At 40.8% G+C, this 21,378-nt stretch overlaps 1 protein-coding gene across 1 annotated transcript; it reads right to left on the bottom strand.

Moving 5' to 3' along the window:
• Positions 1 to 338: 338 nt before the first annotated feature.
• On the bottom strand, positions 339 to 12,931 carry CCDC174 (coiled-coil domain containing 174). The gene is made up of 11 exons (XM_030957027.1): positions 12,852 to 12,931; positions 11,329 to 11,433; positions 10,345 to 10,445; positions 9,405 to 9,463; positions 8,304 to 8,484; positions 6,692 to 6,787; positions 5,794 to 5,930; positions 5,306 to 5,400; positions 4,904 to 5,051; positions 3,970 to 4,104; positions 339 to 2,929 (listed from the first exon to the last, which is right to left on the bottom strand). Exons 1-11 carry the CDS (start codon positions 12,891 to 12,893, stop codon positions 1,890 to 1,892), a joined length of 2,139 nt encoding a protein of 712 aa, XP_030812887.1. The 5' UTR covers positions 12,894 to 12,931; the 3' UTR covers positions 339 to 1,889.
• Positions 12,932 to 21,378: the final 8,447 nt, after the last annotated feature.

Raw genomic sequence — 21,378 nt, 5'->3', positions numbered from 1 at the left:
CAATACGCAGAAAGCATTTCAGCAAAAAAGCAATAGAAGAGGGAAGGAGACCAAATGGCAAAGTGACAGATCACTGCAGTGAGAGCTGTTCTCAACAGGCTTAACTTTAATGTAGGCTCTGAACCGCCCTGCTGGCCAAGAGCCCTCCTGCTTAATATTAGGCTGTGGAAATGAAACTAAACAAAGGAACACTTTGATTGTATCTTTTTACATAACACTATGTAATAAATGGCATTTCATTCCTTACTGCAGCTCCAGCTCAATGTTAAACTAATGCAAAGACAATGTAACTCCTAAACCATAGATACACATAAAATTATCACAGTCTGAAGGGCACAGAAAAAACAAAGTCCAAAAGGCAGCTGGAAATGGATGTCAATTAAAAAAGCAGCAAAATAGACACAAATATTCTTTGTAGGGAAATCCGTTGAAGGATACAATTGCCATAATCAATTCAAGTCAAGCTCTAGTGTTTGAAAAGACTTTGGCCACTCTTTAGAGTTAGTGGAGCTCCAAGGAAATTATATCCTGCTCTGAATGGCTTCCAGATACTGATTCTGTGAGGTCTTAGAAGAGGAAACTTTCTTCAGTGTAAATCAGCCCATCTGGAAAACTGGGTATGACCTTCTCTAAGACATTTTCCATCCTCATTTTCTTCAAAATTGGGATAGTGGTATTATATTACTTCAGAATAGTATTCTGAGGTTACATTAATATATAATTGTAATGCACTGTTCTGGCTCTGCAAATTCTAGTGCAAAAGCCAGTGGTGTAGGACCTGAGGCTAAATTAGAATTTGGGGACAGAATATGTTCTTCTGCACGTCCTTCAGTCACACTGAACATCTTGCTGTTCACCAGGCTTGCAGAGCAGCCTGAGATCTGACTGAAGCACACAAGAGGAGCAAATCAGTTTTGTCTCTTTGGCCAGTTCTCTGTTGCATTTAAATGTTCACTATTTTATCTCTGCCATTTAACAATCTATGCAATTGCCCATTCTAACGTGCTTTTCTGGGTCTTATCCTTGTATGAGGCTTTTAAAATACAAGTGGAGTGATCTAAATTACCTTCAGAAATAAAAATCTTCTACATGGCAAGTAAGTATTCTCATTTACTAAGATTCTAAAATAAAAATTAGTTTGGTAGAGATTGGTCTGCTTTTATATTTAATGACTCCAGTATCACAGCTTTTGAGAAAAAAAGTATTAAATAAAGCCATATATGTAACTCCTTATGCAAGAAAAACACACTTGGAGAATTATGAGAGGATCTTCTAAACCAGTAAGACAGTAATTTCAGGTGTCAAGGCTTCTGCTTCAGTGTTTTGTTTATTTTCAGCCTACCCATCATTATTTATTGATTTCTGCAATGTCTCCACTCTAAAATGCTGCACAGAATTATGAGCTATATATGGACCTCAGGAATGCAGAGGCCATGTGAACCACCACTGTTCACTAGATAATATTCTGCACTTCCTAAAAGAGAGGAGATTAAGTGAGGAACAAAATCATTCTGTGTTTGGCAGCAGAGGACCTACCATTTCCATACTGTTTCTATGGATGTCACTGAACTTGTAGTACCTCCAAACCAGAAGCCAGCTGGGAGCAACCAACTAAAGGAGTTTATCTCTTGCAAACAAGTAATTCATATACCCTTAAGTTCAGGTCTAAGTGTCAAAGAGTTGAATTTTAGTGAAGAAGGAAGAATAAAAAAAAACAAACAGGGCACAATATAGCTGAGATGTATAGCTTAGGCATCCAGGAGATTTATTCTGATGTACTTACAGAAACTTATTTTTCCCGTATGTGGGAAAATAATATTCTGCTGAGCACGTAATTAATTATATTCCAGTTCTTTAGATCATAGTTCTTGCTTATCTTTTTGCTCAGCTCAAGTCACTTGTCTATAATAAGAGAGCATATCATCTAAACTTTGGTAAAGTGGTTCCTGATTTGGAGTGTCACTGCTGTCAGTCTGCGCTGGAGGTGCCATATCCTGGGTGCTGCAGCCACTGTCCTCTGTTCCTGGTGGCACATCTTGGGTGCTGCTGTCACAGGTGTCTGTTCCTGGTGGCATCTCTTGGCTGCTGCAGTCACAGGTGTGTGTTCCTGGTGGCACATCTTGGCTGCTGCAGTCACAGGTGTGTGTTCCTGGTGGCACATCTTGGCTGCTGCATCCACAAGCGTGTATTCCTGGTGGCACATCTTGGCTGCTGAGGTCACAGACCTGTGTTCCTGGTGGCACATCCTGGGCACTGCATCCACAGGTCTGCATTCCTTGTGGCACATCCTGGGCACTGCAGCCGCAGGTCTGCATTCCTGGTGGCACACCCTGGGTGTCGTAGCCATAGGCCTGCATTGCAAAGGGCACCTCAGGAGTGCCATAGCCATACCCATGCATTGGTGGCACCATTGCTGGTGCTCCATAGCCATAAGCCTGCACTGGGAAGGGCACGTGGGCAGTGCCGTAGCCATAGGCTGGCATGGGCGGTGGCACGGCTCGGGCGCTGTAGCCGTAACCCCGCAGTGGGGGTGGCACACCTCGGGCACCATAGCCATAAGCTTGTGCTGGTGGTGGCATGTCCTCGTCATCGCTGCTGTCATCCTCTGCTGATGACATGCCCTGAGTGTCACAGCCACTGGGATCTGCTGACCCTGGCTTAACTGGAACGTTGCTGTTGGGAGGCTGTGGTGATGGTGGCACATCTCCAGTGCTGCTGCCACTGCCCCCTGGCACCGATGGCCTCTGTGGGTTTTGTGCACTCTCCATTTCCAGTTTTTCAGAGGAGGTTTCAGAACTGTTCAAATTCCGACTTCGGAGATAGTCATCTTTCTTTTGTCCCAAAAAGTAATCAGAAGGTGGTGCAAATTCTGGATCTCGCTCATCTCTAAGTTCTTCCTGTTTCTTTTCCCATTGTCCAAACATCAGTTCTGTTAGAAACAGGAAAATGGTAGATTTAGCATAGACTTCAAGGTCTAAAGGTCAGTCAGACAGGAAGGAAAACAAACTGGCAAACAAAGAAGATGCAACTGTGTAAAGCCACCTGAAGTTCCTTTTCCACCTCATACTACATGGAAATACAAGAATCTAGTGCAGATTCCTTCAGTGAACCACAGTTAGTTCACTTTCCATTTCAGAGTAAGTTGTCCTCTGCTTTCTGAGTGTAGTATTTGCTGCAGTGCTGCCTGGGTGTTGGTGAGATACCAGGCTTCATCAGAGGAAGGAAAAAAATAATGTCAGAGAAGAAAAAGATTTACGAGATAGGATCTGAAAGTTTGGGGGTTTAATGGAATCCTGAAGTTTCCCCTCACAGTGATGTTCACTAATGGAACATAAAGATTGAAAAGTATAAAGAATCTGGAAATACCAGTATTGCATAGAAGAGGAATAGTGCTGTTATAGTACTAAAGAAGGTGGGCATTTATGTGCTTTGTCTATTCCTTGTTTGCTTTTACTCAAAAGTCAGATTAGAAGAATATGCATGAGCTTCAATTAATGAGTTAATAGATTTGGGAAGGAGCTACAAGACAGCCATCACTTTGTGGCAAGGAAGATGCTTCAAAATGGGACACAGGCACTGAAGTGGTCTCTGCTTGAATCATGTTTTAGTATCGTGCTGGACCTGTTTGTGTGATACATCCTATCAGGTAGCAGAAACCACAGGAATATATCAAGAAAAGATCACACAGTACATCTTATGAACTACAGAATTTGTCATTCTGTCAACCTGTCAAGATCATCCAGAAATGCAGTAACTCATATAGAAGAAAACTTTTGGGCACATTACAGCAGCTACTGGCACTAAGGCATCCTTGTCAGTCACTGCCCTGAACACTGGAGAGTCACCAGTACCAAGGCAGAAAGAATTTCAGTGCTTCTCAGTCTTACCATACTGTGGTCATGAAACACAAATGGAAGTGGCAGTGTACATGCTCTTTCCCAACAATGCTCCTGAATTACATTTCCTTACCTTTGCCTTTATCCCACTCTCGGACATAAGGCACTCCAGGCTTTGTATCTCTCCTCTCCTGGATGATGACCTCTACCTTCCTACTTGCTGCAGTAAGTCTTGGAGGTTCTGGTTCCTCAGCAGCACCTTTCACCTCTGTATACAGGAAGAGACAGTAGAGATTGTCAGTTACAGAATAAAATCTATATGACTCTCACAGCTAAAAATAAGAACATTCATTTCCATATATCTCCAATAAGAACAGTATCTCTATTTCATTTACTGGAGAAAACAATTTGCATTCTTATTCTTCTGAACAACCATAGCAGTGAGCAGTGGCACGATGCTGTTCTTCATTTCCAGTACACTTCACAGTTAATCACTTGCATGGAATTCTGACACAGTAAAATTTCAGCTCCATTTTCCAGTGGGAGACAGACAGTACAAGTTGACTATCAGTGTTGTACGAGAGACAGCACAGAGACAGGATTAGAATTCAAATTCATTATCCTAAATCCCAGAGTCAGCTGTATCTCCAATTCACACACTGCACTGAAACTGTCACAGTGTATATTGAATGATATCAAAATGCCTTGTTACTACTTGTTCTACCTCATCTTCATAGAAGAAAAAGCCAGTATAATGTCAGCAGCTCTAGCCTCAACATCCATAATTAACCCAGGTAATTCCTGCTGTCAGGTGTGAATCAGAAAAAGGCTACAATCTACATACTGTATTTCTACCTGCATTATTAAGCTATTTCTGGCATGATTTTATATCTACACACAATTACATCAGCTCTCATTATCCTAACAGTTATGTTAATTGTATCTATAGAATACACAGTATCAATACATTGAATGTCTAAATGAATATAAATTAGAATCTGTCTGTCCACAGAGCAAGAACAAGGTCAAAGAGCAAATATTTAAGTTAAAAAGGCAACAGATCATACCTCCATTCTCCAGTTTTTCTGCCTCTTCCTCTAATCCAGCTTCCCTTAACTTTTTAATCTTCCGTGCTCGAAGTTTGGACAGCCTTGCATCTAGAGCTGCTTTCCTCTTTTCCTTCAGCTGCTCACGTTTATTTCTCTGATCAAGTGTCTTAACAACAAAAGAAAACATGAATTATTCTTCCTTTGTTATTATAAACAAGTACATATACTCCTTCACAAAACAACTAAAAGCAATCCTAATCAAGTACCAGGTTTCAACAGGAAAAAACAAGCCAAATTTCTTTGGCTTCTTTGGAGTCAGTTGCAGGCATCACCTAATGTAGCACTTCTACAACAAATCAAAGACAGTAACCACTGAAACCACTCTGCCATGGCAGCCCAGTCTCCTCTTCACTCTCATACCTGCTCCCTCAGCATATCCAGGGTTGCCCGTTGTTTATGCCTGAGTTCTTGGTCCCGAGAAAAGGCGAAGTAACCAACACCAAGCTGCCTGGCCTCTGAAAAGGAGAAAAATAATAGGTTTCAGTTAAATTCAGTTTATAATTAACAGTAACTACAGCCTCCAGGCACCCTGCTTTCAGGTGTGGAATTATTCCCAACACTGGATTGGTTTTAGATGGCTAAAAAAGGCTTGCTTTAGATAATACATAAAGTGAAGCTTCTTGAAGGAGGACACAGGAGAAGGCAGAGAAACATTTGAGAAAAATACAATTTGAAGAAAAAATAAAACTGGACTTATGTACTGGTAACTTTGAACAGTTATTACACATGTGGCTTAACACACACCTACACTTTGCCAGACAGGCAGAGAAAGTAATTTTCCCTTGCTCCCTCTACAACTGATTTCTTTGGTGATACAAAGGTAAGTGATATAAAGTATGGCACTGTACCATTTTCTCGAATGTCCTCATAATGTATGGGTCCCATGGGTTTTCTGAGAGCTTCTTCCTCTTCCTTTTCCCACTGCTGCCTCTGAAGTTCTCTCCTCATGTCTTCAGATAACAGAGTATTCCCATCAGGTTCTTGTCTAATTAAAACAAATTAAGGATTACAGAGCAGAATTTACCAGTTTGTCAGTACCAAACAGTGCAAGTATGATTTGGTCTGATCCACTATTGCAGTTTCCACAAAACACAGATCACTGTAGACACTACTTAGTGATACAATGCTGATGATTATGGTACATGATCAAGATAGAAATACAAAGCTGCCTCTAAAACAAGGTACTGGTAGAACATGTTATTAAAAGACAATAATATTCTTTCTCATAAGATTTACAAAATAATTATCAAATCACAAAATGGGAGATGAAATAATCAGTTATTGGCATCTGTGGGGATTCTAGCAATCACATATAGGAACATTTCAGATTTAATGTAAGAAAAGGAAAGGCATTTGAAGTAACAAAAGAATGCTTTACACAAAAGATCGACTCAAAATATTAATATTCAAATATCAATACCCAAATATTAATAAGGAAGTAATTTTAACAAAAGAGATGTTAAACAGTTGTTTAACATCAATTTCCATGTTAAACAGAACTGGAATCACTTTCCTGGCATTTTATGGAAGTTATAATGAACTACAAGGACCCCAGTTTTTAAAAGATGCAACAAGTATCTGAGATGGCTTAAAACCTTTCTCTACAAATTATGCAAATCTAGAGAAAGCAGTAACATCAATTCTGGATTGAGAATGGAGTGACAAAGCACAGCCTCTCTTCCTTCTCATTAAAAAAGATATGTTAAATACTGAGATGAACATGCAGCTCCATTAGAGATACCACACCTTTTCCCTTGAAGTTCTTGATCCATTTTAAGTAGACTTGGTAAATCCTTCTTCATACAGCGTCTAGATCGGCCCAAGAAATCAACATAATCAACCCTGTAATGAAAGAAAAAGAAAAGTGATGCAAAACTTCTATTTGCAGATTAACAGAAATCTTACCCAGAAGACAGAAGCAGTAACCCTTTCCAAGGAGTATTCCAAAGAAGATTTCCAAAGAGTATCTGTCATCTCCCAGTGTGTGTGTGATAGTTGCTCCTGCTTTTCACTTAACACACTTCCAGATTAAGAGAACAGTTCTGAATGGGGCATATGACAGTTCTACCAGACATTTATTCAATCTCCCTTTGAGACCCCTGTTCACTTGGGCAATAAAATGGTGTACAAAATGTTCAAAAGTAACCATGTCACGTAGTTTTCACAACAAAATAGAACTCAGCCTACTGTTTGCTTCCCATGGTGAAGATAATGATGCAGCATTGACTTCTTGTGGATATGAAATTGCTACAATACATTTCAATTATTGGTCTAAAGGCCATTCAGAACAGACTGATAGTGTGCATTCAACTGGCATAACAAAGGCTGACTAAAACACAAGCAAAATGTTCCTCTGAAGCTATTGTGCTTTTTATTCAACTCTTTAGAGTACTGAACATCTGATTTACAGTTGTTGAAAAAGCTGTTAAGAGCTACACTTACCGTCCTGTAATGTGGAAAGCTCTTTAGCATCAAGCTGCCTCAATTATCCCATTCTAAAGAATATTACATCTGAAAAAGTATGACTGGCAATCTAGCTCCCAACCTCCAAACTTTTAAAGATCTTTCCTTTTAGTAAGTCCTTTACATAGTTTCTAAGGATATCTACAGTTTAGTACTTGAAGAACAGGGGTGCTGTTTTGTATTGGTTACTGCTGGTTTAAACTGATTACCAGAAGTAAGATCTCTTGTTCCACAAGCATTTTAAACAAATGAGCAACCAGTTTAGTCAGGACTGGTTTCATAATTATTCCTAATGTCTCAGATGAAAAAATAGTGGTAACTTGGAATGACACAGAAAACTGTCAGAGACTATTTGCAGTGCTGCAGCAAATTGGAAGAAATGCTGAAAATTGTGTTCTTATTTCAACCAGACTTTCTCTCCTTTAAGAGGAGGCCGTACAGTTAAATGAATGCTCATTTTTAAGTCACCCACAATTAAAGAAAAGAAGATGAATACCATAAAATCCTCAAGTTTTGCTAAAATACATTTCAATTCAGCACATCAAAGCATAAAATGGTACCAAACACTGTGATAACTACTCGCATAAACCACGCAAGAAAATGAGAGGAGAGGATGTTGTCCTGCCTTTAGTACATTTGCCATCATTGCAATTTCTCAAGATCCTAGACGTAGATTCTATTGCAGTGTTATCTATGTGAGTGGAAATTAAAGTGTCATGGAGGACTGTCTTTATAGGAGAAAGAATGTTAACACCTCCTTGTCAATGTGTAGTATGAAACAAAAGTGAAAAACAAAGGTGCCACTTCACACATTTTAAAAAAGAAAAGTATTTTCTCATGAAATTCTCAAGAATAAGAGTGGCCAGGACAGATGAGCTCAATTAGTAGCACCAACCATTCCTCATCCGGGTCCTCTGGTGGTGGAATGTCTGCTTCAGGCTGAGTTTCCTCCTCATCTGTGTCTCTTTCTGAAGTCTTCCCAGCAGCTTCACTCTGCTGCAGCTCCTGTACTTCGTGCTGCTTGTCTATGATCTTCTGAGTGAAATCCACCAGGTACAAATCCTCAGTTTCTTCATCTAAGGCAGAAAATCGATTCTTAGCGAACAGCCATGAAAAGAACAGAACTGAGCACAAAATCAATACCAAATAGCTACAATCAGCTTTTCAGCTGCCAGCAATGCCCTTGACCACAGTATTGGGGAGTACTTAAATCTCATTCAGCACCAAACAAACCCGGAGCTATCAAGTGGCTCCACAGTGATAACGTCTATTCCTGAATCGAAGTTTCAGGGCATTGTGTGCAGTACAGAAAAGGCTGCATTCTCTGCAGCAAAACATTCTCTGCTTGTTAACTATTTCATAAGCAAAGGATTTGTCAAGGCTCAAATACTTTTTTGATGCTTAACATTTAGTATGTTGGCAGGAGCCAAGCATTCATGCGGGTACTTTTTAGGAAAGTAGAGGAAAGTGGTGGGATCATGTGGATGAAGATGGACACTGATAAAGAGCTCAGATAAACTGCAAGGAGATTGGTATTCTATTTTAATAATTACTTTTTGAAAGGGACTGAATGTGTGAGAGAAGAAAGGAACAGATTAGCATTCTCTATCCCTATTAGCTGCATGACTGGCATTCAGATACGGACCAGCCAGGCTCCTCTCCTGATCCTCTCCTCCTCATAAAGGCCCAACAATTAGAATGCAGGACAGAGCATCAGCAATGCAATCCAAAGACTGCACAATGAAGAACAATTTTTTTTGTTTTTCTAAGATACTGTATTGAAAAACCAGAATATAGTTCACCCACTTAATGAATGAGTGAAACAAGCCCCTAGTGCTTTACCTGGTCAGGCTGCCCTTCAAAAGTAATTTTATTTTCTCCAGTAAATGTACATTTTTTCCTTCTCAAAGTGGAATAAACCATGTCAATCAGTTTGTATAATAATTCCAAGAACTTATACACATATAAATGCTTATTTTGCAACAGTATTGTTCACCTGGGAAGTCTCCTTTTGTCATTTTCTCATACAGCTTTGCTTTCTCTTCAAGCTTCTTCCTGAAAAAGAAAAACAAAATGAACCTTGCAATCCCACCAGTTCCAAGCACATTTTAAAGTGACCTATTTAGCCTTAGATAAGTGGAACAGGAAAATCCTGGGACTGCCTGAGGTGTTTATAAGAAGCTGACTTATGCCTGGCTTTTGTTTTGAACCTTCACTAGCATTTCTAAAGATACAATATTTTCCAGTTCCAGAATTTATACTGAAAATAATTTTAGTGAAGTTACAAATTTCATTTCAAATGTAATTTGTCAAGTAGGCAGAAACACGATGTTACAAGAATTCCACCTTTATCTAATTACTGTGGTCTGTCAGATAAATACTAGAAACAAAACCATTATTTGCAGATACTGAAAGACAGTTTTACAGGAAAAAAAAAGAGATAACACAAAGTTACACCCAATCTTAGAAACTGAAGAGAAAACCTTAGCTAATTTCTGGAATTTCAAAGAGCAAGGAACTGCTTACAGAAGCACAGCAAATGATTTATAAATGGCATTTTCCACATATATTGTTTTGTACAACCAACCCATTTAGAAAATGAGGTAATTCTTGAAAATGTGAGCCATTTTCTGTCAAGCCCAAGAAACACTTTGCTATAGAATTTTAACACATCACTGCACTGGCTGATAATTCTAAAGATGACTTTAAAAAAAATCAGTACCCTGACACATTTAGACAGCTGTGATAATGTGAGGTCATGGGAGCATGAGACTGCTGGGATGCAGTTTGTACACTACTGGCAAAAAGTATGGATGATGCTGGAATTACTGGCTGGTCTAATGAGAACTGCTGGTCCAAAAAACTTTCTGTGCTTTTCTAAATACCAAAGAACAAATTCTGCAAAGCATTCCTTTCTTACAGAGCCTAAGAAGTACCTTGATTTATCCAATATATCCTGCTCTTCTGCCTTCTGCTCAACATCTTTCGCAGCGCGATTTACAACTCCCGTGTTCTGTTTGGTCCAGATACTTGGTTTCTGCAGAGGACAATTTTATAAAAACAAATAAATTGATGAAAATATTGAAATCGTAACAATTAAAAAAATATTTCAACTTTATAATGCAAATGATGCACATGAATCATGGAAGGCTTTGTAAATAAATCTTACGCATGTTTGACTTGAGACCATTCCTGTGCTGTACTGGCTGCAGGATGGTATCATAGTTACAGGCAGGCTGAGAAGGCCCTAAAAATCCTAAAGGCACTCAGAAATCAGACAAAATCTATTCTGGCAAAGATGTTAAGGTTAAAAAACCCAATCATGCAATCTTGCTGACTAAATATATTACTAAAAAAGCTAAAAATGTTTCTATTCTCTATTGTCTCCATTTTAGATAGAAAATACAATCAGGTGGCCTGTTTGCAGTATAACCCTGTAAATGCTGCATGTGCTTCAAATATGGCAGGAACAGCACATTCTCCTTCTAGAAAGCTACAGAATGAACAAAACCCTATGTACAGTATAGAGCAAAACAAGAGAGATAATTGTGTATTCATTATTGTCCACCACAAACAGATAGCAGAGCATTTATCAAGGAAATTCAATGACTCTAGAAGAATCTCTCATCCTCCATCCTGCATCATCATACAAAATCCTCTAATAAACATCTTTTCCTATAATTAAAGGGTATGGATCGTTGGGGAACGAACATTAAGTGGGGATTTAGATGGGCACAAAACTAAGCTTTCTGCTGTGCACAGAAATTTCACCCAGAAATGAACTTTAAAGAACATTCTCATCATTTTATATTTGACTAGAAACACAGTCCTGAGTATTTACTGATATTTAGATCAGAATAATAACTTCCTTACTTTCAGGAGACAAAATGACAAAAACAACAATGGAAGATTATTTTTACCTTATTAGAGGTTCTGGGCTTTGCAAAGACACCAGCATCTTTCAACAGCTTTTCTTTCTTGAATTCCTCTTGCTTTCGGAAGAGTTCAGCTTTGAGATCTACCAGCTACACCAGCAGCAAAGCAACACATAAATAACAGATCACAGGCATCAGTTACTGCAATAAATAACTGCAACTCTAGGAAAACAACCTGTTAGTTACACTTATAGGAGCATTTGATTGCATTTTTATGTGGAACTTGGAAGCACTGATCTGATCACCAAGATCATCTCTTACAGCAAACAAAATAAAAAACCACAGAATGCAAATTATGATTACGGATTAAAACAATCCCCAAAGATATCCTTGATCCTTTGCTACATAATGAGGATAAGAGAGGCATAGCTCTGTCTAGATTTTAGCAACCTCCTAATGGCAAACAAATAGAGAAGGAGCAATGAAAAACACTACTGAATATGAAAAGGGAACTTTTAACCATTAGATAATAAATAAAGTCCTGGCTCAGAAAATAACTGGTAAAAGTTTGCTATAATAAAATACATATTTTCCCCACCACTTTATGTACTGTTTATTAGTTTTACATTTTCTTTCTCCTTCTTTTTAAATAAATATATGAATAGCATTGCCATCTGTGACCAAGGTCCAACTCAGCTTTTATTAAGGAACATCATCAGCAGGGCTGTTATCTTGGGATTGCAAAACTAGTTTGGAAGAGGATATTTTGCTACTTTTCCTGCAAGTCCTACAGATGAAAAAATTCTGAGCTGCACATTAAACCAGAAAAGTGCAAAACTTTGGTATTAATATTTGTCTCAAGCACTAAAGCATTTTCTTTTCAAGTCCCTGGGACAATGAAGGGCAGTGTCTTAAAAATCACTTGTTCTCCCTTCTGCTTAGAGGTGATCATCCAAAAATTCAATGTAAAATATTTCACAGTTAACTATTAGCATACATTAACTATTTACATAACTCTCCATCTGAAGTGTTTGGCAGAATCTCTCGTGAGTGTCCTGGGGAGCAGAGCGGGGCAGCGCCTCACCATCCCTAAGGGTGGGAAGTTAATCGGCCACAGCATAGATCTCCGGCTCCTTAGGAAAAACTCCTTTTCCTGTTATGGGCTGATTTAATTTAATTACATCAGGAGCAAACCCAGGCCGGGCAGACTCGGGTTTGGAGCGCAGGGCGTGTGCCTGGTCCGGAAGGTGAGGGGACAAACTCCCAGCCCCGTCACTGTCACAGACCGAACATGCGGCACACGGCCTTACACAGCCCTTTACTCCAGCATGTGCCGCAGTGACTGCCCATGGCAATGGGGTTAAGGGAGCACACCGAGCACCGGCCCTTCCCCGCTGCGCCGCTCTCCCGCAAGCGCCGGCGCCAGCGGATCCCCGGCGGAGCCTCACGGCCTGCGCCGGCCAGGCCCTCCCCGCCCGGGGGAGCCCCGCGGCTGAGCACAGCCTTACTGTGAGGCCTCCTATGCGGGCGGAGGGGTTCGTTTTGCCTCTCCCCGCTCAGTCACTCACCGAGGACGCGGCCACGTCCAGCGGCTTCTTCCTGCGGTCCATGGCGGGACCGGCCCCGCCACCGCCTCCCTCCCCGCCGGGCGGCCTTGCCGTAAAGCGCGGCGGAGCGCGGCGCTATCGCGACAGTGCTGTTGAGGGCGGGCGCTGCCGCCATGTTGGGGAGGTCAGGGGCGGTGCCGGGGGCTCGGCCCGGTGTGGGTGGCCGGGGCGGAGGGTCCCCGTCCGGGGTTTCCCTGGCTTTGGGTAATCCCTGCGCTCAAACTGAGAGAGAAAAGGAGCGTTTCTGGCGGGTGCGGGACAAATCCTTCCGGCGTCCCACTGGAAATGTCCCTGTGGGCCGCGGGGCTGGAGCTGCTGCTGTTGTGACGGAGCTGGGGCTGCCCTGGGCTGGGGGTGGCTGCTGTGGCCAGAAACTGACAGGATTGCAGGCTGGCCCAGAGCTGGGATAGGGCTAGAGGAAGAAGATGACCCAAACTTGGCATCAGTGTGGGTTCATTACCTGGTGCCAGTGCCAAGTCACATGCTGGGGCCAGGTATTCCTATTTTATATTGTCGTTTGTGCAGAGCGGGGAGCTGGGTGTGACCCATGGAAGGTTAAGTCACTAATCATCCAAACTTCACACTCTTTATACAACTTAATAAACAAAGGCATCAACATTCCTTGGTTACAGATTACTCAGATTACACCCCTATTTGCTAGTTCCATCTCTTGCTTCTGCTAATCAGTCTGCAGGCACAGTTCTTCCCTCCATTTGCGTCTGGGGCATGTTTTGAGTAGGTGGTCAATGAGTTGTCACAATGTCCTACTGCCAAAATCACCTTTCCCCAGGTACTGCTCAGTTCTGACTTCACTCCTGGTGCCTCTCATCCAGACAGCCCATTCATTTGGGGATTCTCTCCTCTTTTTCTTAAAACAGCAGATTAACCAAACATATGATGGTCACAATGCAATTGCCTAATCATAACCATCCAGCCATAGCTACTGAGTAACACCTAAAAAAAAGAGCAAAGTTTGACTCAACCCCCTATCAAAACCTTGAGAGCCTCAGAACTTGAGGGGTTTGGTATCATCAAGACAAAAAAAAACCCCAAAACCTCCAAAAACAAACCACACCAAAAAAACCCCAAACACAACCAGGAAAAAACCCAACCCAAACCAACCAACCCAAACTAAAACTCTCTTTGCTGCCTTAGTTGGTGAGTGTGCAGAGATAAGACCTGAAACAAACAGCCAAGTACAAACCCACCTATATGTGATGGATCCAGCTCTGTAACCTCAGAGAGGAGCACAGGAGCTCTTGGGGACTGAGATTCAGAATTTCAATTATACTGGCTAACTCTTTATATAATTTTTCATCCCCATGAAGAAAAAGGACTCTCTGATAGGTTTTAGTTGAAATAATGAAGATCACAGTTATCTGTGGTTGCAAGAAGAAGCTGCCTCTCACTTGTCTTTAATAAAGTGGAAAAATACAAGGTGCTCTGATGTTGTTGCTTGGCAGTGTGACAGCTGATAGAAGCACCAGATACAGTTCTGAGTTTGGAAATTTATTGCTTTTGTGTTTGGCAAGCTGGGTCAGGCCTGTGTTTAATACTTTATAAACATAGAATTGCAAAGCTGACGGGGATAATCAGTTGCTAAGAAAGCTGCACCTGTATTCCAGGGAGTGTGAAGTGTGCAATTGAGAAAGAACAATTTCTGGCCCTCATGAAGCAATTTCTGACAGAGAAGCTGTCTTGTTTTTGACTGTTTACAAGGGGAATTGGTGAGAGATATCAGGTACAGGGAAGTGCAGGTCATATTAGAGCCATAAAGTATTTTAAGCTGCAATGGAAGAGGAGAAACACGCTTTACTGGAAAATAGGACAAATGAATGAAAACATCTGTGCTGTTCTAATTAAATCACACTTCAACAAATCACTTATTGTTGCCTGTTCAAACCTCATCTAGTGACAACCCTGAGAAGGAAAAACAGCCCAAACCCAGGCCAGGCTTGATACTTAAAATGTTCCTTTCTAGTGAGATTCATCACCAAGTCTATAAGGAAAATCTGTGCTACTGAGTTGCACGACAGGATGTGAAAAAATGAATTAATCCTAGAAATTCCAAGCTGGCTTGTGCTGCTGTGAGGATTGCAGAGCTGACACTTGTGTTCTTGCAAGAAGCAGAGGATTGTTCTGTGGGTAGCAGAGGTCTGGCTAGGCATGCCTGGATTGGGGATGAGGCAGTGTCGGTGATGCTGTACAGAACATGTGTGATGAGATAACCTTCAGCTCAGGTTCTCTCTCATGGAGCATCAGCAGGCAGGGAAAACCACAGAACAGGACAGAGGGGCACTGCTCCTGCCCAGCTGTGGATTGCTCTGCTGCTGTGGAATTCAGCACTGAGAGCACACACTGACAGATGGCTTTGAGAGCACTGAGTGTCGCTTCAGTGGTCTGGGATTTACAGCCCAAGAACTGACAAGTTTTCACATGTATGGTTCCCCCAGAAAGGCTCCATGTTGACTCTAACCTATGAAGGGCTATTGTGTGGATGTTTTTAATCCAGCCCATAGAAATTAAAAAAAATCCAGTGAAGGAGAAATAAGAACACTTCGAATTGTGAAGGAAAACCAGCTTAACATAAAGAAATGAGGTGGGGAAGGGGAGCAATCTGTTTCAGTGTACAGTAGAAGCTCAGTGTGGCTTTTCTGTGCTTATTTTTATCAGGATTTTGTGAAAACTGTATAGACTACCATGTCTGATCTCAGACTGCTGATAGCCCTGAATTCTTGGGGAATAATTGATTCATCACTTCCAATTAGTATGCTGCTCACTTTAGAATGAGGTCTCATTGTGTTTGTTTCCACAAAGCTGCATCAACACAAAAAGCTTGTTTATTATTTTTGAGGAAGACTGAGGATCACAGTGGATTGTTCTAAGGGGATTTTTTATAAAATAGTGATGTTTCACTGTCTCATGAAATTGATGAGAGATGCTGCACAAACTTGAAATGAATCAGTTTCAAAGCTTTGGTGTGGATTTCTCCTACACCCCCCAACCAAAACTTGTAGGAGCTCCAGAACAAATGATACTGATGTTTGGAGGTTTTGTTTTTCTGAGACTCATTCTCTTATCTCAAACACTAAGGTTTCATCCTACCCTAAGGCCTTGATATTCTATCTTATTTTCTACATCTTGGCTTTAAGATGAAATAAAACTGTGGGTAAATAACAGCTGGACATTTTGTGAGATAGGTCCTGGTGCTAGGGCATTTAGTCCTCATACACTTTCAGAGCCACTCAACCTAAGACAACCTATCCGTGTTTTTCTGAGGGATGCAGAAAATCCTTCTGGCTTTCTTTTATATTTTTTTTTTCAGTCTCTTAATCTCAGAAGTTATTGTATGAAAGAATTTGTGTTATGTAAACAAAAATATTTTTTAAAATAGTGAAAGTTTTTCTTTGCTTTCCATAGTTTGCAGGCTCTTGGTTAGCAGGAGTGTTTGTGGAATTTGTGTGTCTTAGTGTGTGTGAGGCCAAAAGTGACTGTGGATCAAGCAAAATTGTTTGCAAACTAATCCTTGCAGCATCAGATGTTCAAAAGTGTTTCTTTCCTACCTAGAAAAGATTACATCTCTTCCCAAAATCAAGTCCCAGCGTATCTGTTTTACTTTCTTCTCTATATTTTCCTAAGGAGACCTGAAGCATAGTCTAGACTTTTATATTTTTGTATTGTATTTTCAGAAATGGGCAATTGCTGCAGCAAAACAAACAAACAGGAAAAGAAACCAAAAGCCCTTTGGTAGAAAATCTAGATGGACACTGTGGATTTTTTTTTTTCAGGAAGGCTAAAAGTTAGAATCATTTGGGTAGGTAATTGGCAGGTGTGCAGACTAGGAGAAAAAAAATCCCAGGGATTTGATAAATGTTTGAGCTCTTTTGCATGATCCTAGGCAGAGAGTCAAAACTGGAATAGGTACACAGTAAGTGTTTAACTGGCATGTGTGTGGCTCTGGTTTTTTGCCTGTTGGGTCACAAGCTGCAATGCCAGATTGCTTTTGTGCCTAGTTTTGCTTGCAAACTAAAAATTAGTCCACAAAAAAACAGGAAAAAAAAATCTGATGATGACTTAATGCTAAATGAATGGCGATCTAAAGGAGCCTTGTCCTGTTCTATGGGAACCTGTATTTTATGTTCAGTTTTATGATGCTTTAAATCATGGCTTGTGTCTACAGTGTTGTCCTCTCTTCTGTCTTCATATATGTTATGAGAGAGGGAATGCTGTTATGTGCTAGTTGTATAGAAATTGTAATTCCTCTCAAATACAGCTTGAAAGTAGGGATTTCCTAAGAGCATCCAAGTACTTCAATCAGAAATAGGCTTAATGTCATCATGCAACAGAATCTGTAGGAGTGACATAGTTACTGCAACCAGAATTAGCTTAGAAAATTGTTATTGATAGCCATGATTTTTTTAGTATGCATTTTAGCGAGCTTTGCTGCAAATGGGCATAGTGACCCCTCCTCCTTTGGGGAATGTGTGCATGTTCTTAAGTCTGATGAACATAAGAAAAAAAATTGAGCATAAGTTCAAAAGAATAATAGGTTTTTGCTGTTTTCCTGTACTAAGAGATACCAATAGATATATTTTCCACACTGAAGATGTAAAAAGGAAACTTCCAAAGGAAATTGGCTTATCAATTTCATTGGTGTGTGGCTGTGGATATTTTCATCCCCTGAACAGGAATTCTAATTTATTGGTCTGCATGTGTTTTCTGTGGTTTGTGTCTGATTGGCATAAAAGACACACATGCCCTTTAAGGAATTTCTCAACTCCTTGTGATTTACCCATTCATCTGTCCACCCTTCTTTCACCATCTGCTTCTTCTGCTGCGGACATGCGAGGTTGCTCCATGCCTGCAGCAAAGAGCAGCCTGGATGGTTCACAGTCAGGCTTTGCAGGCAGCAGTTTTCCTGTCCTTGCAAGCACGGATGGACTGCCTCTTTGTCAAGGTGTAGCCCTATAAAGAAGCTGGGTTTTGTATTCCAGCTGCACATCTGCAAACTCCTTTGAGACACTACAGACTTGTATTTCTTTGTCTCTAGGTTTGGGATGCCAGGCTGGAGGAAGTGCCTTGTGTTTTGTCTGCGGAGAATGCAGGGCAGAGGTAAGGCAAGAGGGGAACATGACAGCAAAGGGGAGATTATAATCAAAGGGATGCCCATGGGAAGGGGTTGAGTTCAATGCTTCTTTTTCTGCTCATAGATATTGTTAAAGCTGCAGGATCCATCCCAAAACTTATGACTTTTTATTTAAAAGAAAGGGATCCACAGTGTAGCTTTCCCATAAGAAAGCACATTTTCAGCTTGAAATCTGTTCCCCTTCCAAAGTGCTGGTCTAGATGCTGCTAGTGAATGCATACCTGCTTTGCTTACAGCTCTGTCTTTAATCTGAACCTGGCCTAACAGAGCTTTTATGGTGATAAAGTTGTCTATCAAAAGCATCTACCAGAGTATAACATTTGGGAGCTCTAAACCTCCTGTACCTACTTTATGGTCTGTTTTTCTTTTAAAGAAAACACTGAGCTATTGATTGTGTCAGGTAAAGAGACACATGCTTGTTATAGCTGTAACTTTCCAAAGAGGCTACTTTCTAGCTGTGAATTTAAACCCTGTTATTTATGTTCATTTAGTGTCACAATCATGATGTAAGTCATATTTATATCACTTCTTGTAAAATGCTTCTGTTTATATCCTGCTGTTTGAGCTGAATTATTTTAAACCAGCAGGCTCATGGCAGCAGATTCAGGTTTTCTGACATGTTGGCAGAAATCTGGGTCCTATAGTACATTACTGGGCTACTTTGGAGGAGGGGAATAATTTATATTACTAGTCTTTGTACAATAATGTTGAATTGAAGTTGATGCTTTTTAAACGTATATTGGACGGTGCCATTGCAATCTGAACTGGGTGGGATTTCTGTTCAGTACAAGGCAGCACGGTTTTTTCCCTTAGACCAATAGAAATCTCTAGCCTGAGGTCTTTCATTTGTCTTCTCAGGCTAGAAATGCACGAAATGTAAAGATGTGACTCTTTTAAGAATAAATAGATAAATATTAATTTAAAAAGTATGTATATATAAATCTTTGTTCTGTGGTTATGAATGATCTTTGAATAGCACTTTGAGATGCAAACATGAAGACATCACTTCTGCACACTTACTCTTTATGGAGGGTCTGGTTCTTGACACTGAGCAGAAAATGGGCTGGCATAATAGAACAAATTATTGCTGTATGTGTGATTTCCTGATGCATTGGAAAAAATCAGATCTGTGTACTGAGGCAGGACACATCTCTGGCACGGGGTCATTTTTACCTTGATGCATCAAAGAGATTTAAATCAGCATAATTGGGGATGGGGTTTCTCTACCATATGGGCATTGATTACCTAGCAGTCATCTTCCATCTGCCTGCATAGATGGCTAAGTGGCAGATATGATTCATTTATTAAGAGAACAAAACTATCTTGTATATATAATCCTTCTCAGACTCTCTGGTAATGAAAAGCTGCTGTTAGGTGTTTTAGAATTAAGGGATTTTTTTTCCCCTCACTGTAGCTCAAAGCCTTGGTCCACTCTAGCTTGTATTTCTCTTTATTTTCTACAGTGAGATTTATCTGCAATAAAGTGTTCTTTCACTATCCATCATCCTGTCATTTATTCCAAAAACATGAAGTGAAAGACATAAGTTGTCTTTCTGAACAAATTAGCTGAGGAGAGGCCTGTTTGAGGAGAGGCTCGAAAGGCTGTTTAAGGTAATTTTCCCAGGAAAAGAGAGAGCAGCGTCTAAGGAAGAAAGGAATAGCGGTGGATGGCTCTCTCCCGGCTCCCTCTGCAGCGATGTCCCGGAGCTGTCACTCGCGCTGGCAGAGGGACCTCAGGGCGGTAGATGGCACTGCGAGACTGTCATTGCATCTATGTAATTCCCGTCTCAGCGGGACCGTGAGCGCTGGGCTGAGGTGACCTCGCATGAATGAATATCTCCCTCCTGCACCTCCCTGTCATCTTGCCAGCGCTGGAGGGGTAGATTGGTTTCTTCTCCCCACTCCTCCGGTCTCATGTAAAGTTAGGTGAGAAATAAGACAAGTGCAGAACTTGCAGAAGAGCTGGCCCCAGATTTCCAGCTGCCAGTCTAAGTTCGGTGAGAGTCAGTGGGACTCGAGTTTTGGGTGCTACTTTGGCCAGCTCTCTGCAATAAAGGTTGGACAAGTGCTTTTATGTTAAGAGACTGAAATAGCAGCCATCCTTTCAGTCTCCCAGCTGACAATGGCTTTGCAAGGGCTGAGATTGAAGATTAAATAGGTAAGAAGTTATCCAAAAGGGTTGTTAGCTTTCCAGAGACGCCAAAACACACATCCTGAGGAAATCCAGGATCCTTTTGCTTGACTGATCCCCGTCCTGTTGTTGAATGGGCTTTCAGCCCCTAATATGAAGGCTACTCCCTATACAAGCCTTCCCATAAAAATGTTACTTAAATAGAACCCCAGAAGGCACCTAAGTGTTGCTATATGTATCATGAAAGCTTAGACTGATTGTAGATGTTATTTTAGCAATAATTGAGAAAAGAAATATTGAGTCTCTGTGCATAGAGAGAGCTTGAAAGTGTGTGTGGCACTGCTGCTATTAGTCAAATATAGACAAGTGGAATGAGAACTAGAATAATACTTCAAAATGAATAACTACATCAGGCAAAAGTCCAATGATTTCTTTATCAAGGCCTTGATGAGTGCCAAGCAACCCCTCAGCTGTACCAATGAGCTATACAAAATGTGTATTCCAGTATTTTATGAAACACTGGAGGAGGGAGCCCACTCTGCAAGGAAGTGAAGGTGGCTTTACATTTTTTAGCTCTTGCCCACAGTGCTTGTTTCCTTGCCAGCTGATTTGGGAGACATCAGAACATTGAAATGGCAATTACTGTATTTTTCTATCCCTTTTGAATGTACATGCAAAATTACACAGTGTTTCCATTAAGCCCAACAGTCAATATCAATGATTTGCAACTGTCTTGCCTCCTTCTCTGATCTGAAATAGACTGCAGTCATTAATGTGCTACTGACAGCTGGAGCTGGGTCACAATGAGAGGGACCAGGAGGCAAGACAGTCATAGTAATGACTTTGAACATATGTTGACAGAGATGTAGTGTTGCTTTCTGCACCCTGCTCTTTGATTGAACTGCTTCTGTTCATCAACCAGAAAAAAGAAAACCACTTAATTTTTTCTAATGGCAATATTGAAGTTAGTTTTCATGAGATTCAAACAGTCATGTGCTTTACTGAGAGATGGATGGATAGTGTTTCTCTGCTTACTATCAAGTGCAGTGGGTTTTGGTGGAATAGATGAGTGCTTAACGTCAACTCTGGTTAAGGAGGGAGTCTGAGACTGTGGCATGAATGAAGGCTGGGTCCAAACCTGTCTTCATATCCTGAGTTATCTGCCAGTGATGCACAACAGTAACTCACCTCATAAATTAGTTTTCCACAAG

The sequence above is a fragment of the Camarhynchus parvulus genome, chromosome 12 (genome assembly GCF_901933205.1).
Source record: "Camarhynchus parvulus chromosome 12, STF_HiC, whole genome shotgun sequence".
NCBI lineage: Eukaryota > Metazoa > Chordata > Aves > Passeriformes > Thraupidae > Camarhynchus > Camarhynchus parvulus.
This window is presented reverse-complemented; position numbering and strand designations above follow the sequence as displayed.

Bases quoted from the DNA above. Each gene is read 5' to 3' on its own strand.
- CCDC174 (XM_030957027.1), bottom strand. From the start codon at position 12,893: ATGGACCGCAGGAAGAAGCCGCTGGACGTGGCCGCGTCCTCG. The intron at 6,788-8,303 runs GTTGGTGCTACT...CTTTCATTACAG, and splicing joins GAGGACCCGGATGAGGAATG to GGTTGATTATGTTGATTTCT. The intron at 4,105-4,903 runs GTATGATCTGTT...TCCTGTATACAG, and splicing joins AGAAAAACTGGAGAATGGAG to AGGTGAAAGGTGCTGCTGAG.